This window comes from Danio rerio, chromosome 5 (assembly GCF_049306965.1).
Source record: "Danio rerio strain Tuebingen ecotype United States chromosome 5, GRCz12tu, whole genome shotgun sequence".
Taxonomy (NCBI): Eukaryota; Metazoa; Chordata; class Actinopteri; order Cypriniformes; family Danionidae; genus Danio; species Danio rerio.
In genome coordinates, this window is record NC_133180.1 from 32,111,725 (window position 1) to 32,130,406 (window position 18,682).

Genomic DNA, 18,682 nt, shown 5'->3' on the forward strand with positions numbered 1-18,682 from the left:
CTAAGTTTGATTGGATGATTGATGGGATTGCTAATAATGAATCCTACTGCTTGATGATGTTCCTTTCAAAATTAGTTTAGAGAACTTTACCTATTTGTCTATAGTTTTATACATATATTTATTTATTTGCTTATTTTTTTTAAATGTTTAAATTCATTTCATGCTGTCAATAGGTTATATTTGAGTTATAGTACTATAGATCTGATTGTACTTGCTTAACTTTATTTTTTTTAGGATGCTTTTTAAAGGATCAAAATGTCAAAAGAAAAGCATTTATTGGAAATCTTTTTTTTTTAACAATGTAAAAGTCTTTACTGTCAATTTTGATCAATTTGCTGCATCCTTGCATTAGTGCTAACAAAGTTATACTAACCCTAATCTTTTGACCGGTAGTGTATACGCGCTTCTATGAAATGATGCCTGCTCTCAAGGGACTGCGAGAAGTAGGCTAGGAGTGAGTCCTGTAAGACGATACGAGTCTGATAAGATGCATTCATGTATTTGTTCCATTAAGAGAAGGTTTTCTTTTTGACTTTGTCTGACAGAGCTCTCCTATTGTGTAATCCGATCTTCAGCAAGGTCACCTCTGATTCAGATCAGATTGCCCCCAGTCAGCGAAGGGAACTGTACACGCTGAGAGCTTCTGCTAAATATATCACAGCGCTCCATTTCCCTCACTGCGTCAGTGCACATGTGTATACGTGTGTGTTTTTCTCCTGTTCACACTTGCAGGTCCGATGGGAGGTCACTGTAAAACAATGACACACAGCAGGAATGGTCCTCTCTGGATTTATGCATGCAATATGTTAAACATTTTGAAGAAATGGGACCGTTCTGAATTTAGCACCTACCAGATGTGCTCCCTTATGGATGGGTGCTATTTTAACACTTCAAAATACAGTTCATGATGTTTTACTAGCAATCCAAGGCTTGCCTTTAGCATTTTGTCAGAGACGGTACAAAGAAATGACTACAATCTGTCATTTCTTTCTTGTATTTCCTATTTCGTCTCTCTGAAACTGTCATCAATGCAAATTACAGCTACTGTGCTTTTTATTCATGCAATCATTCTTTTTCTTTTCGGCTTAGTCCCTTTATTTATCTGGAGTCGGCAGAGCGGAATGAACCACCAACTTATCACCAACAGAAATGCCAGCTGACCCAGCCGAGGCTTGAACCAACGACCTTCTTGCTATGAGGCGACAGCACTACCTACTGCGCCACAGCATTGCCCTACTGTGCTTTTCCTCTGGGATAAAGCACCTGCTCTTGTTTTACCCAGATGCACTATATTTGAACACTGCATGTGCGTGATGCAGTTTGGAATTAGATAAATGCACCAATATTACAGCGCAGTCGGATGAATGCTGCTTTAATAAGAAGGCTTCTTTGTTCTGCTGAGTTTTTGGCTTCTGGGAGCAAATAATTTCGCTGACAGCCTCTCTGTGACCTCTGTAATATTGCTGATGGTATTAGATGTGTGACGTTACTGCTGCTGTAGGTGCTGGAGGCTTTTGAGTTACTGAGTATGCTGTTTTTAACAACAAAAAACAGTTTACAGGGGTGTTGACGTGCACGAGAGAGGACAGTTTGTACTATTGTCTGATAACAGGACAGGCCAGGCTCATGTCCTCTCTAAATTCTACTAAACATTCCTTGAAACAGTCCTTGAAGGCAGTGGCCAAGAACACACTGTTTTCATCAAGCTGATGTATTTCAGTGAGATCACAGTGAGGTACAGGACAGTCGCCCCACTGGTTATCAAGTGTGCACTTTCCATATCATTCCCATTAGGTGCAGTTGTTAAATCATAATGTTGCGGTTTTGCTCATAACAGCTTTTTCAGGGAGATTTCAGCTCAAAATTTTCAGGCCCTGTGCTATTCCCCCTACTGCGATAGCATTGGAAAGTGGCAACCTGCAGCTTTGAATAAATTCACACTTTCTTTGTGCTCACGTTATGGTGAAAATGATTCTCAATGTGTGGAGAACCAAACGCGATTGTGCTTTACTGTGACCTCTTACTGATTGAATCTCTGACTGAAAGTCCTACTGTAAGAGTTACTGGGTGAAAAAGTTATGAATATACTGCAGCAAGAATTATATTTTACCTTATTTTACACTGTGTAGCAGTAGGGATGCAACCTAGGTCATGTAAAGTTGTCCTCCTGATACTTGTATTTTCCACAGCAGTGTTTGATGGTCTTTGAATATTGTACAAAAGTACAGTTCATTAAATAATTCATTTTCCTCTAGCTTAGTCTCTTATTTATAAGGGGTTGCCACAGTGGAATGAACTGCCAACTATTCCAGCATGTGTTTTATGCAGCAGAACCCTTCCCAGCCACAACCCAGTACTGGAAAACACCCATACACTCTTACATTCACACACACACATTACGGCCAACTTTTTTTTAAGCAATTCACCCATAGTGCAGGTATTTGAACCTGGAGGAAATCCACGTGAACACGGGGAGAACATGCAAACTCCACCCAGAAATACCAACTGGCTCAAACCAGCCACCTTTTTGCTGTGAGACGACAGTGCTAACCACTGAGCCACCGTGCTGCCTAATAAGACAGTTTTTAAAAACTGTTAATACTTAGATTAATATTACTTATGTAGTGTGATTCTTGAACAATGAACAATGAAATTAGATTGTAGCTAGTAGTCCACTTGGAATTAAACAGCTACTGTATGCAGTTTACTGTATGCCGTTTAAATCTAGTAAGCAACACAATAACAGTATTATTTTCATTATTGTTTGTCTTTTGTTGTTGCTTTTTATCTAAATGGGTATATACGCTAGCAATAAACTTTAAACAAGGTTATGAATTTTTATGGAGAAGGAACAGAGTTTGACTAAATGTTGAGCACCGCTTTAAAGCAAATAGTTTCAGTTCTTGATTTTGTATTTGCTTGTTAAGTCTGAAGTCACACATCACAGTTTCTGGGTGCTAAACAAATACTACTAATATGTGTTCATAGTGTTCTGTAGAACTATACAATATCATAACAATTGTGTTGTTTATCCATGCCTAATCTCAAATGGCTAGTCAGTGATTCCGCTTTTAGAAATCATTGGTGAAATCAATATTGGTTTCAGCAATACAGCAACTCCAGAGACTGCTGTTTACAGCATGATTTTGTAAAGGCTTATGTCAAATAAGTGCAGAGTGGTCATAAATGACGCAAATTCAAATGAGTAAAGGATTGGACCCATAAACCGTATAACATGCCTCACAACTTCAAAAGCTGATAGAAACCAACATGAATGATCTTTGAAACTTCCCCTTTTCAGTTCCACAGAGCAAAAGTCACACAGGTTTGGAACAACATCATAGTGTGTAAATTATGATGATAGATACATGCTGATAGTTGGCAATGTATGAAGACCAAGACCATTGGAACATGGACAAGCCAGTGAAACATAGGAAACTCAACTTATTTAATACACTTTTGATCACCGATTTTTCTCCCTTAGAACTTCTTTTTGCATCAACTAAGACCAATGCAAACACTTAGTTTTACTGGTCCCATTTATATATTTTGTTAACATCTTCCTCTATTGTCTATAAAATATTAGGTATGTTTGACAATGGGCCGTTGAATTATTCATTCATTCATTTTCTTTTGGCTCAGTACCTTTATTAATCTGGGGTCGCCACATCAGAATGAACCGCCAACTTATCCAGCATATGTTTTACATAGCAGATGTTCTTCCAGTTGCACCCCATTAATGGGAAACACCCATACACACTCATTCACACTCATACAATATTCCATTAAAAAACTGCCAATTTAGTTTATTCAGTTCACCTATACACATGTCTGTGGACTGTGGGGAAAACCAGAGCACCTGGAGGATACACACGCCAACATGGGGGAGAACATCCAAACTCTACATAGAAATGCCAACTGGCCCAGCCGGGAAACGAAGCAGCGACCTTCTTGCTATGAGGCGACAGTGCTAACCACTAAGCCAGGTGATGGCTTACATCTCAAGTGTGTGTTATTTTCTAACAATTTTTTAAATACTCTTTTACAATGGACCAGAGGCAACAGTTAACTTAAACTACGTTTACCACACATTTTTCAGATGCTGCATTTCAAGACATTTGTCACATTTTTGTCTGAAGAACAAGTGCATTCTTTTGAGTGTGAACAAAAGAGTATTAGCTTAGTTACAAGCCCTGCCAATCATCTCGTCACATCTTTCACATCTCTTTCAAATGTAATTGTCTACCATATTGGAGCAGCAGCACAATAGTCTGCCATCCGTTGGTCTTTTATGCAGAGAAATCTCCTCATTTGTTTGCACAATTATGCATTCAGAAGTTAATGACCAAGCACATTTTTATAAAAGTTCACATTGTTATTGCAGATTAAATATAATGGGGAAAGCGTAAAAAATAAATGTTTTATCTCAGGACCGGAGTGGGACTCCTTTTTAGCCCCGAAGTTTCAAGCCTTAGACCGGCCCATCTCAGTTCACGACTGAGTATTAAAATAAGGTCATTTCCAATTCAGTTTCTAAGGACACTGTCACGTCTTTTTTCAAGAAAACAGCTGCTTTAGAACTTCAAATTTTCAACAACCCTAACAGTATTATATGTCTTAACAATAAAAAATGAAAAAATTCAGATGAGATTTGAACGCGGGTCGGCCGTGTCTTAATTTAACGTGCTAACCACTACACCACAGTGGCACTGTTAATTTGATAAGGATGGAAAGAAAAACAAATATAGCACTATGACCTGCATATGACCAGATTTCTGATCAAGTTATGTCAGATTTATTAATGTAGTGAATCATCTGATTTTCATTGAGCAGGTGTAATATTAATCAATATTAATTTTTCAAATTCTTACATTCACTAAGGTGCCGCTGTTTAGAGTCGAATGATGATAGTTACATCATTAATAATCTGCAGGCTGCATTTTGTTTATGGGGATGCGAGAAAAAAAATAAAAAGAGCAGAGCTGCGGCAAAATAATGAATAAAAAGAGTGAGGCTATGGTCAAATAAATAAATAAATGAAAAAAAGTGCAACTGCTGAGAGTGCAAGCAGCTAGGGACACCGGCCCTCGTGGCCAAAAAACGGACCGGCTCACCGGGAATTCTCCTGGTTCTCCTGATTAGCCAATCCGGGCCTGTTTTATCTGTTAGGTTAAGTAATGTGAATTAACAATCATTCAAACATCTTCACCAAAGCCTCTCCACTTAATCATTGGACTTGCATGTCTGCCTCATTTGTAGTTTGTTAACACATTTTATCAATGTTTGTAATCCCAGTGGAATTTACATCCATCATGCAATGTATTGTGAGCAATAATAGTGGTTGGAGTACACACTGATATGCACTTTAAATTTCTACCAGTAATAGTCGACCATCTGGGTAACTTTGGGAATACTCATTTCAACATAGTGTGATTTGGGACATACTAATTCTATTTTCAAATACTATTTAGGAGGCATGACTAGTTTCCTACGCATTTCATCCAGAGCCTTCTGTTTTGTTTCAGTTTGACAATTTAGTGAAATCACTGAAATGATCATGGTAATATGGAAGTGTCATGCAGTAAAGACCTGCCTGGCACTATTTTAGCTGTGTCGTTCCCCAAAAATAATCGCATACTTTAGAATGTTCATCAGCCAATCAGAATCATGCATTCAACAGCACCGTAGTATAAAGTCATCTACTTCTTTAAAGCATCGCTAACAAGTTGTCAATCTCTCTTTTCTCTTGCACACAGGATTGCAGTGCAACTGTAGTACTGAGGGTTCAGTGGACCCGTATACCTGTGACTCGGTCACAAGTCAGTGTGTGTGCATAATTGGATACACTGGTCAACGTTGTGATGAATGTGAGGATGAGTATTTTACCAATGGGACCAACGGCTGCCAGCCATGTGATTGTCACTCCTATGGAGCCGTGAGTGGACTCTGCAATAGGTGAGTGTCTGATACCAATAATATCACCCTTAGCTTTCATGATGACTTGGTTTGACAGAATCTTGGGTTTGACTAAAAGTTTTTATTAGGATTTTAGGGCAGTTTAGGGCAATCTTGACTGAATTGCACCTTCTGTGTGTTTAAGTCAAACAGCTATTTGTGTGGTATTGTTTTTTTTTTTTGCCTTATTCTGGCTCATAGTCTACAGCTGTACTGTACTGTATGTCTTATGTGTGACCTTAATTTGACATATCATAAACAAAGTGAGCAGGCATAAAGAAATGGCTCTCTGCACTGCAGTAGAGTAGCTGCTGGATTTTCCCTCGCCCTCAACGTTGTCAGCTTCCCGTCAAACTGCTGCAATCATGTCCCCATTATTGTATCATCGTAACAGTATGTCACCTGTCAAGTGCTTGTGGTTTTCCCGGTGAGTTCCTCCATGGTATCAGTGTCTGAGTCTGAGTTCACCATGTACATTCCCCGGAGTGTATCGTGTCTGTGCACATCTGTTGGTGTGTAATAGTCTCAGATCTCTGTCATTGTTTGTGTTGTTTTGTGCACCTGTTCTTACAATACAGTTAGGTTACAGAAGGCTAATATTGCCATAGCAATTCAACACATTGTTTGGAATTTGTCACTGTTTACTACACAGTGCTACATTTCAATGTTATTGTATAACTAACAGGAATAGGTAGAATAAATATAAAATAGATAAATATAATATATATATATATATATATATATATATATATATATATATATATATATATATATATATATATATATATATTATCAGATTTATTTGTTTACTGATACATCTGCCTGTGTCATTGTCTGTCTGTATCTGTATTCATCCATTCAACAGAAAAGCATAATGAATTATTATCAATTTTATTAACCTATAAGATATTACTTGCCAACGGCACAATAACTTTCTTTTTCTGTTTTGTTTCCTTTGCACTGTTGAATGAAGTGTACAAAGTAAAACCTGCACAGCAAGTTTTCTTTTAGCAATTCAAAGTAAAGCTGCATGTTCATTCATGCGGCCATGTGAACAACACAACACTATATGTATTTCTAAGCATAGGGCTGAGCAATATACAAAACAGCCCTATATGAGCACATGCAAGTATTTTTAAATATATATTTACTAGCAAATACTAATGTTTGTATTTTATATGTTCATCTCGCCAAAAAGTCAAAATATTGACTGAATATCACAAATGACAAAGTATGACAGTACAGTTACAGTATGCATTTACTTCTGTTACCACTGTCAATAGTACCAAAATAGTGAACTATACCGTACCACTTTTTTGGCACCTTTACAGAAGGGTAGATAGAACTTCAGCATGGTACCAAGAGAGTGGAGCTAAACTGGCTTCTGAATGCTATTGGTTTACAGAGATTTGTAACCAGCACATGATACAAGCCAGCAGAACTACAACACCAATCCCACCATGTACAGTACAAGACATGACACTCTAATACAATGACTGCACACAGTAATGAACCATGCTGAAACAAAGCTTGTCATCTTATGACAAACAACCAAAAGCCATGAAGCAAAATGAAAGGATCTGCTGTATGTTCTCCATTGTTGTCCACAACAGGGGTTGCCAAACATTTCAGCCCACTACACCTACAATAACATTGCCAGTGACTCGCTACCCCCAAATTCCTATGAGGTGGTTATAAATATAAAAACATTGCACAGAAAGCAATAGGCCTATATAAATACATATTGACAACACAAAAAAATGCAAGTTTTACAACCATATAATTTTCATAGTCATTTATTAATTTGTTTAATTTAATATTAACCTCAGCTAAAGACGGTGGACACAATGTTTTTAGCACAAGCCTATTTTTGGTTTAATTTTGGAGACCACCACTCAGAGATCATCCTCAATAATCAGCTGTGGCCTGTATTTATTTTTAATGTATTTGATTGCCATAAAGGCGTCAAAGTTTAACCTGGTTAAATGTGCTGCAACTGATGCTATTGCTGTGTTGTTAATCTAATTCCAATCCTATGAAAAAAATAATAATTTAAAGCTGATGGCTTTTCATTTGCATGTTGTTGTTTTCTCACTATTAAAAATTACTATTGTTATCTTCTGTGTGTTTTTATAAAATATTGAGATTCTAATAGTTCAATAAAACTTATTTGACTTTTGGAAATCACCAAGTGAGCCCCTGTCCTTGTTCCGTTATCCCCCAGAGTGTCCCAAACCCCACTTTGGGAAACAATGGTCTACAAGGCCGTTCACATGTTGCGTCTATGTGTGAAAAGCTTGATAGGTGTCGCTCTTTTTTTTATATAATGCTTGATTCACATCTACATTTGAAATAATAAACCTAATAAGACATGCAAAAGATGCAATATGTAAACTATCTGTACAACTTTCTTCTTTAGGCGAGAATGACATTGATCACAACGTTCTACTATACACAACACTTACAAAGTAAGAGTTCAATTTTCAAACCTGACCAGGATGACCCGGACGTAGCATTTAGTGGAAACAAGGGATAAATATTGTGCAATAAGTGGAGCCAGACGGAATCTGCTGACATTTTTTTGCCATTTCTGCACAGAATTTTGGTCAAAATCTGTAGATTTATGCGGAATGATTTTTGGAGTAGGCGAGGCAGTGGCGCAGTAGGTAGTGCTGTAGCCTCACAGCAAGAAGGTCGCTGGATCACTGGTTCAAACCTCTGCTCAGTTGGCGTTTCTGTGTGGAGTATGCATGTTCTCCCTGCCTTCAAGTGGGTTTCCTCCAGGTGCTCTGGTTTCCCCCACAGTCCAAAGACATGCGGTGAATTGGGTAGGCTAAATTGTCCGTAGTGTATGAGTGTGTGTGTGAATGTTTCGCTGCGTAAAAAACTTGCTGGATAAGTTGGTGGTTCATTCCGCTGTGTCGACCCCGGATTAATAAAGGGACTAAGCCGACAAGAAAATTAATGAAATGATTTTGGGAGTATTATAACTAAAACCTTAATGTATGAAATAAAAAGTAACACCTTTTTAACTTGCATGTAATGATTACAATGCAAATCCTTGTGATCCACTTATTTGATAAACAAAGCAAGTTTCTCATTATATATCTGAGAAAAAATATTACCTTACAAACTGCATTGTAAGTAAATCATATAAATATTTTCATATTAGTCAATAATATTACTGTAATTAGTTTAAAAACTGAATAAATATAAGTTTACACACATTTACACAAGTAAATAAACAGAATCAATGATGGGCTACAACTCTGCGGAATTCTGTGTGCGCAGATTCCGTGTGGGCCTAGAATAAGTCCAAACTGGTCTATGCATGTACAAACTATGTGCTTACATTTTGACGGTGTCTCTCTATGTACAAAAATCTGCGTACGCAAAGCAGACACGAGCGTGCAAGGGTAAAGTTAGTGACTCCACACAGAGTAATTATAGCTTTCCCACAGCAGTCGACTGCAGATGGAAACGGGATAGCCGCAGTCGTGCGAGAGTCAGCCATCCGCTTGTGTTTGATTTGGAACGGACTCAAAGACTTCAGCCCCCCTTTGCTCCCCCTGACATGGAGAAAGGCATCATAATTCACAGCATTCCTGCTCCCTCTCTGAACATTGGCTGTAGAGGGCTTCCATTACACCACCCAATCTGTCATTCATAAAATCCTACTCTACTTGCTTTTTTTGAGGAATATGTGCTTTGAGGGGTCGGAAACGTTCATTTGAGACAAGAGCTGTATAGTCTTACGTTTTAAAGGGAAAGTAAGTAGAATTCAGAAACCGTTGTTATCATTGACACTGGTGGCAGTTAGGTGAACTACATCTGGCAATTTAGCCTGCACTCTTGCACACGGAACATTCACTGGAATGAATGTAATTCAATGCCCTGTTTACTCTCAGTGAAGCTCTTTTTCTCTCTTAGATTAGAAGTAAAAAGAAGTTGCAGTGATGTACTGATTGTATAATAATGAACATGAGGTGCTCTTTCCTATCAACAGCAAAATCAGCATGTAAGAATAATAGTAGTAGTAAGAAAACAGAAAAATGTCCAGAAAATGTTAAGCTTAAACTGAAAAAAGCAATTAATCAAATAAACAACCCTTTATTTACTCATATATACATTTGATTAGGGGTGTAACAGATCAAGGATCAAGTAGAGTACGGATCACAACACACAGTTAGGAATATACACGACCCGCAGATTTTTTTTTTAAACTTGTAGGTTAATCCAACATTTATAAAATTGCAAGGAGATCACCTCCCGTTTCATTCAAATCACGTGTATAAAATAATTTTAGCTTCCCTGTAGAATATAATGATGACCGAAGAAGTTTTGGCAGGACCTAAATGCTTTCTTAGGCTATTAATTAAAGGTGTTTTCTGTCACTGAATTTTTAGCCTGCATTATTGCATTTATTGTAAAGCTGCACAATTACACATTAAAAGATCATGATCTTAATTCAAGGTGGCGCGGTGACGGTTCGAGTCTCCTCTGGGTCAATTGCCGTTTCTGTGTGGAGTTTACATGTTCTCCCCGCGTTCACGTGGGTTTCCCCCACAGTCCAAAAACGTGGTACAAGTGAATTGGGTGGGCTAAATTGTCCGTAGTGTATAAGTGTGAATGAGTTTGTATGGATGTTTCCCAGAGATGTCTTGCAGCTGGAAGGGCATCCGCTGTGTAAAACATATGCTGGATAAGTTGGCAGTTCCTTCCGCTGTGGCGACCTCAGATTAATAAAAGGACTAAGCAGAAAAGAATATGAATGAATGAATCTCAATTCAAACCCTTGTAATATGAACAATAAATGTCAATTATTATTTGCATATGTTTATTAATCCTTCAAAGCGCTGCTTTCCAAACAGTGTTTGATTGAGAGATTTCAGTTTTTACACTTTTTCAGTTAGTAACAAATAATTGAATAACACAGAAATACTGGGAGAACAGTTTATAGTTCAGATGTATACAGTGATGTTTATGGTAAATATTAGAATCATCGTTTAATGGAACTTGACGCTGGTAAATTTTGTAGCAATAACATTATTTAACCACAACCATCAAAATTATATCACTTAATAGGTTTTCAAAAATGACAGTCCTCAGTACTTTCCACACATAGAATTTACTTTTTTGTGTCCGTCCAAGAAAGCCAGTTCCATTTAATCAGTGGAAAATGTTTTCTCCCTTCGCACATTTGGTACTGCTAGCTCTGTGTGCGCAAGAAGCATCAGCACACAGACAATCTCATGTCCTCTGCAGACCCTCAGAGATGTGCCTTTTGCGCCAAAATGTGTCCGACTGTAGTTCCTGAATCTCCTAAAATGTCCGGTTTTACTTTCGCTTGCTAAAGTTGCTGTTATTTGTATGCGTTTTTGAATTTTGAAACATTAAATGACTAATCATTTAATAAACGATAATTTTACTATAAACTCCGAGAGAATGAAATATACAGGCTGCAAAATATTTGTACATCATTAAAAATGGCTGATCAACTCATTTGCCTTATTTAAATATTCTACTCTTTTTTTTTTCTAGTAATTCTTATAATTGAGCAATAATGTCTTTTTATTCCTTTTTTTTGTTATTTATTTCTCATTTGCGGTATATTATATTAATTTAATGATGAGAGATCATTTTTCGTATTGAATATTTTCCTTTTTTCTACTGATTCTTCCTTGATTTTATTAATATTGCAGGTTCTTAGTTATGTTTTTAATATTTTTGCTGTAATATTTTTGTATAAATGGAAAGCAGACGACATTTGTCTCCTCCTTATTTTGCTGATCTGAAAAATGGTCCAATCCGGGACTCAAAAACCATAGTGTGAGAACCGTGAGATTTGTGATCCGTTACACCACTACATGTTATTATTTGTTTCTTTAGGACTGATCACAAGGTTATCTTCAGATATTTGACTCTGCAACTTGCACAGTTAAGCTACTGTCTGTGTGCATGTTTATGTCACTTGCTACATTGTGATTAATGAGTCCATGCTGGGAAGTACATCACCACACTTAATCACAGATAACGACATCCATCAAAATACAGAAGAAGAGTGATGGGTCATTAGCCCAGAGTCGTATATATGTATATTACATGCTTTAGGTTCTCAAGCTGCAGACAGATGCATTCAAGACATCTTTGAAGACAACTCCCAAGTGGGACAACTGACACTACCAGCATTATAAGTCACAATTATTATGGTGAAATTTCCCGCTATAGGCCTACTCTGTTGCTTTATTCAAACACAAGCAGGAAACAATCAATGCATCACACATTTAAGTGTTTATTATTGATCTAGACAGAAAACGAGAGTGATTCTGATTGACAGGAGAGAAAGGCACTGTGAAAAAGCCATCTGTGAAGCAACGGAAAGATTAAAGAAAGTATAGAAAGAAAATTCTGTGTTGCATCCCCCTTGATTTACTGAGTGGTTTAACAATTGCATCGCTCGCGCACACCATCACTGCTTATGGACAGGGCCTCATCTCATGGTTTTTGGAGGAGGCGGAGCCCATGATTTTCGGTGCACCCTTAAGTCTAGATGTTAACAGTTAACAAAGAAGCTGTGTCTAGGCGAAACTGTTGGCAAATGCCGCATTATTGACCAGAAGCTGCTGGAAATGTTGCTCTTTGTCTGAACACGCCACTTCACTGGCTCGCTCTTGTCATATCAATAAGCCTTTTATGTTTTGGCCATTACATCAGAACTTGGATATTTTCGAGACATTTAGACATTTGTTTTCAGCAGATGATGGCAGAAATACTTGGGAATTAGTTTTTATATTTATTCATTTTTAATATTGCTGTAGCGACATATTTCAGAAGCTTTTGATTCAGCTGGATTTTGATGTTGATATGATTTGATGACATATTGATTGTTTTGAGATATCCAATGTCAAATATTTATTATGTGTATCTGTTGTTTTTATTTATACATTCAAGCATACTGTGCTCAGCATAAAGGATGCTCTGATCAGAATTTTTGCAGCCAGTACTGAGTACTGATTCTTTGTCATGGTGATAGTCCGATACAGAGGACTGATTTTAGTGCTTTATATAACTTTGCCTTTGCAAAGCAAATTTTCTCTCTAAGTATGAGATCTCACCTTACCTAACCGAATGAATTAAGTAAGTTGCACACATGTAATAGTCAAAAGCAGCTTTACAAATAAAAAAAACGATAAAACCGATAAAGAATGGTAAACGCAGTGGGTTGCACGTTTGAATCACAGCAAGTAGGTCGCTGATTTGAGCCTCGCCTGGATCAGTTGGCGTTTCTGTGTGGAGTTTGCATGTTCTCCCCGTGTTCACATAGGTTTTCTCCGGGTGCTCCGGTTTCTCCCACAAGTCCAAAAATATTTGGTACAGGTGAATTTGGTAAGTTAAATTGTCCATGGTGTATGGGTGTGTATGAATGTTTCCCAGTGATGGGTTGCAACTGGAAGGGAATCCGCTGCGTAAAACATATGCTGGATAAGTCGACGGTTCATTTCACTATTGCGAGCTCAGATTAATAAAGCGACTAAGCTGAAAAATAAATGAATGAATGAATGAATGAATGATTGTTTGGTGTCTGTGACTTTGAAACCAAGATATTCCCATATTACTGACATGCTGTTTTTCTTTGATATGAATTTTTCTATTAATGCTTCCGAAGCAGCAGATGCCGTCACCTCACTCGTCCGTGCTTTCCTGTTTGTTTGTTTTATTTTGGCCGTTCCGCATAGTTTGGTTGTGCAATTCTGATTGGGCAAAACTAAAGTGTGCCCACTCAATTGGCTAGTAAGAATGTTACACACAGATGTGTTTCATGATTGCAATGTTTCAAATTGCAATTGCAACTTGATTTAGATGAATCGCACAGCCTCTATTTGTATTGTATACTACTTAGCCATGGGCCGCTATAAGATTCTGACAGTATGATAACCTTGGATAAAAATATCATGGTATTACGGTTTGATGGTATTATGATTACTGCTCAAAAATATATTCTTTTTAAATGTTTGGTTAAAAAACAAAACCTTTTCCCCTTTGAGCACAATATATTTTATTTTGATAAGCATTTGAACTATTTTGGAGCAGTAAACATGTTAGTCAATTAATAATTTAAATCAATCATTGACTTCTGCTCTCTTCATTTGTTTCAAAAACACAGATATCTTTAGAATTAAAAAGGGCATCTTTAGATATCTTTTCTGCTGGGGATACTGTTGTCTTAAATTAAAAAAAATAAATTAATAAATAAAAAATCTCAGAAAATGGTTTTAAAACCTTGACTTTTCCAAATTGTGTATTGAAAGCAGTTATTATCCCATGCCGTAATACTACTATGTATAGTCTTGTTAAACACTAATAAAATTACAATTTTTTTGCAATATTTCACATGAATTTATATTTATTATCTTTGTATATCTAGATTTTCTATGAAAAAAATCTGTTTTATAAAATTTCATTTAAATCCAGCAAAATATATTAATTGATAAAAATATAAATATTTAAAATGGTGTGTACTCGTTTATGCAGAGCACTGTACAGTATATTCAAAAAATTATGACAACATTAGCAGTTTAAGTAAAATATATAATAAATATGTAAAATGCATGTATTAAAAAATGCTTCTCTCTGATTTATTAATAATCCATGGATATTAAATGGTTTTGCTGATTATTTGTATACAACATTTCAGTACATATATTGTTTACAAGTTGTTTTATTGAAATCCTGAGTTATTATTAGACAATATATTTCTGTCGGTTTATTTTGTACCATATATAGAAATAAAATTAAGGTATTATTCACATCAATCCACAAGAAAAAAGTCAAAATTTATGATAAAACGATAAAGTTTTTATGAATTTTATGATAATTTATAAAAAATAACTTTTTTTAATGTAAAAAATTTAATTAAGATTGATTGAAATCAGCAAACAGATGCTTTAAGCGTATTCACAATATATATTGTTTTCTAATACATGTGTTCATTATTCATCATTATTCACTACGGCAGTGTACAACTTATTTTTCTATATACATGTTATGTAGGTATCATGTTTCTGTGTTAGTCATTCGTTCTGTTGCAGTGACTGAAGGCTGAATTGCTTTAAAAACCTCTGCTGTGGTCATGATCCAAACCTCAAGCCATTTCCTGAGCTGCAAGACCAAAGGCAAGCTGAAACAAAATAAAGAAAAACTGCTAGCCCTGATTTGGTTGTGGAAGTTTGATCATGTAGAAATGGGTAGTTTTCGCATTCCTGGCTGCCCCGGAGTGTTTGTGGAATGCTGAATGAACCAGAGCTCATGCTTTACAGCATCTGACGCTGACTCCGAACCGATGTCCTGAACCCAGTGTATCTTTCCACCATTGTAAGAGAAACCACAAAAACTGCTCTCTTATCAGCCAGTTTTGTGTTGTTGCTCCTCGACAGATCTCCACTTTCTGACACGCACTGCTGCCATTAGGTTATAAGGGACAAATTCAACCTAAAATACTTACAGGGAGCCTCAAGTCATTATATTAAGCTCTGCTGATATTGACATACACTGTAATTAGATGTAGCCTATATGGAGCACAGACAGAGGAAAATCTGCTATCTGAGGGTGCTGCGGTATGCTGTTTGCCAGACAGATTAAGAAAGTAAAGAAAACCTCCCTATAATTCGGTTACATTGACAGCTGTAAAGCTGTGCTCCCTGCAAAATGTCTCTAGACTGAAAGAGGCTGATGTTCAATACAGTCAAAGAAAGTTTTGTTTTTCGGCAGTCTTCTCTGCAGAGATAATTTTTCAATTGATTTTTTTTTCTTCACTCTATTTTAAATATAGCCTGCCCTACAGTATCTGGGCCTGTTTTGGAGAAAAAACTGTCATGAATATGTTTTTCGTTTTTTTTTTTTGTCTGGCCTGCTTTACCACAGTTTGCTGCTGCAGCTGTGAAAGGAAAAACATTCAAATGTTTTTGCATCTAAACCAATTCAGACATTGAAGGGAGTTCACCCAGAAATTTAAATTCTGTCATTTACCTCATCCTTCACTCATTTCAAACCTGTTTGAAAACCAGTTTCTTTCTTCAGTTGAACACACACACACACACAAAAAAGATATTTGAAAGAAAGCTGGAAACCTGTAACCACTGAGATCCATACCATTTGTTTTTTTCTACCATGGTAGGTAAGCAGATTTCAATAGTATGTGGATGCAGCCTTTGTGATGCAAGCTAAGATTGCATCACTCAGCGATGCAATGTCAGACACAATGCACTCAAATGGAGCGAGTGACGTCACTGTGAGGGGTGGGGTTAAGTGAGCCCATTAAAAAGCATTGGATGCAGCTCAGATTGCACTGCATCAGGCCTGCATCCAGACCCCTCTCGCAGATTTTCAGCTTTCTACAAAATCTTCTGTTGTGTTTAATCGAAGAAAGAAACTCATGAAAGTTTGTGACCTTGTTATTTAATGCGGAAGTGCGCTTGTTTTTTTTTTGCCTGTTTTAGAAATTCCATATGGGAGAAATGACTGGGAATAAAAAAAAGTCAAACTACTTGCTCTACAAACAAGTGTGATTATGACTATACAGGCAATAATATAAGAAGTAAATATCAGTTTGCAACATCAAGCAGCGGAACGAGCTGTTTTTAACATCTACAAATGAATGCAAGTGAATGAGACTGGAAGTCCCAAGCTAAAAAGATTCAAATGACTGTGCCGCTCATACACGAAGAATTAGGTCAATAGCAGGTAAATAGTGAGTCAATTTTCATTTTGGGTGAACTATCCCTTTAAGTAACACTAGATTTCTGGCGTGTCACTTCTTGGATTTTCTTCACAGTTGAGAACACAAGAGCTCCCTGTGTTTGTGTTTCTCATGCCAGTGTTTTTCTGATGCCAGTGACCCCTGTTTTCCTCTGCTGGAGGTGCCTTGGAAGTGCCAATCCACATTTGGAGGAACTGGCAGACTGTTGGTGGAACTGCAGCAACAGAAGCCTTCGAGCCCTTTGTTCTCATATACACTTCTGCTGTCGTTGCTCCCAGATGTTTACAACCACTGAATTAGTTCTCATGCTTCACTCTTCAATAATTACAGGGCATACCTAGACGAACATTGCTTCTGCTTGGCTGTTTATGTAAACAGCAGTGGAGAAAAAAATTTAGGCTACAGTATCTAAGAGGAAGGCAATATTCAGGAAGTCCACACACGCTTACACTTACTCATCAGATTTATGTATATGTAAATGAAGGTGCGTGTGCATAAATCATCGTTCCTTATTCTAAGAAACACAGGCATAGCAGAAATCTGTGTGTTTAAGGCTATAAAAAATTACTGAGCGATTCATATAAAAGACATGCACAGTTAAGTCCAGCCTGAGCAAATGAGATGAGCCCTGCTCAACATCAGATCTGGCATTCAGAGTCACTTCCTCAGCCTGCTGTGTATACAGCTTACCTGAAGCCAGACATCAGCAGGAAAAACACCATACAAGGCAATTGTGAATGAGTGTTCTTGCGTTGCTTTAGCACTTGTGTCAAAGTGGTAGTAGGAGATGTGGAGAGAAAGATCAATGATTGCTGTTAATTTTGAGACAAAGTTTGTGGCTTTCTTTGTATGCATTTATAAATGGATAAGTGGAAAAATCTAATGCATAATGTTTATTGGTGCATGACACACTCGTTTAATGCATTTGTTGCATAGCAACTGACATAGGAAGATCCCCCTTTGACCCAGTAAATGGGATGAGAGGCAAACTGAGAATGTTGAGTGGTCGAAGTGTGCAGGCACCAGCAGTCTGCTTATCTGTAAAAACTTCTCCTTGACGCATGAAAATTATAAACTTTAACATAAACATGAGCACGAACAACCTTTAATGTAATTAAAATATATATATATTGGCCAGAAAGTGAAAGATGCAGTAATCAGAAGACTGAGGGACAGAAAATGATGTTATTATAATGCTGACTCATGCTTTGAAAAGCCGTGATTATCCACTTTCCTGGATTTAATGTACTGTACTGTAGGTTTGCTCTGGCATGCTGGAAGGAGCATATTATATGTTCACATGTGTCTGGACATGCTTCTTACATGGATGCCTGCAACAGTTTCTTCACACTTGAACGTGCAGTGGGTATAATATGCTGCATTGTTTGATTCTCTGATCTTACCTCTCTCAAAATTTAGATTCTGTCTAATGAATCTGATTGCTGTTATATTTGGCTTTTACTTCTAAATTATATGTGTACTGTATTCATTTCATTGCATTAAAGAAGTAACTTTATACAAAAACACAACAAGAAATTTTGGAGGCCAGCCATGGCCTATGGTAAGAGAGTTGATTCAGCAGGGATTGTGAGTGGTGAGAGTGAATAACCAGAGCTCTCACCACCCACAATACTATGTAAATTCCTTTAGCAAGGCAACTGCTTCCCAGGAAATGGCTGCCCACTGCCCCAGGTGTGTGTGAGTGTGTGTGCACGCTTGGATGGCTTTTAAATTTTTATTATGGGTCACCATACTTGGCCACGTCATGACTTTCACTTCAAAATATTTTTATGGGCTGTATTTCAGACACACAATCTTCGTCAGGCATATGCAAATAGTATATTTGGCTATTTTTTTTTACTATAATTATACTATTTTTCTGTGGATTACCTGCAGGTGTGCAAAGCCGATTGTTTGACATTATATTAAAAGAAGTATATTACATCCAGGTTTTATCTGTACAAAAATATT

At 37.1% G+C, this 18,682-nt stretch overlaps 1 protein-coding gene across 3 annotated transcripts in view; it reads left to right on the forward strand.

Annotated features, from left to right (window-relative positions):
- Positions 1-18,682, forward strand: part of si:dkey-220k22.1 — a 112,150-nt gene that overhangs the window by 14,608 nt on the left and 78,860 nt on the right. For all 3 annotated transcript variants that reach the window (XR_012406912.1, XR_012406911.1, XM_001336167.9), the window contains exon 2: positions 5,757-5,955. Coding sequence is in view for 1 of the 3 variants with exons in the window: in XM_001336167.9 (XP_001336203.4) it covers positions 5,757-5,955 (199 nt within the window). In the remaining 2 variants the exon portion in view is untranslated. The remainder of the gene's footprint in view (positions 1-5,756; positions 5,956-18,682) is intronic.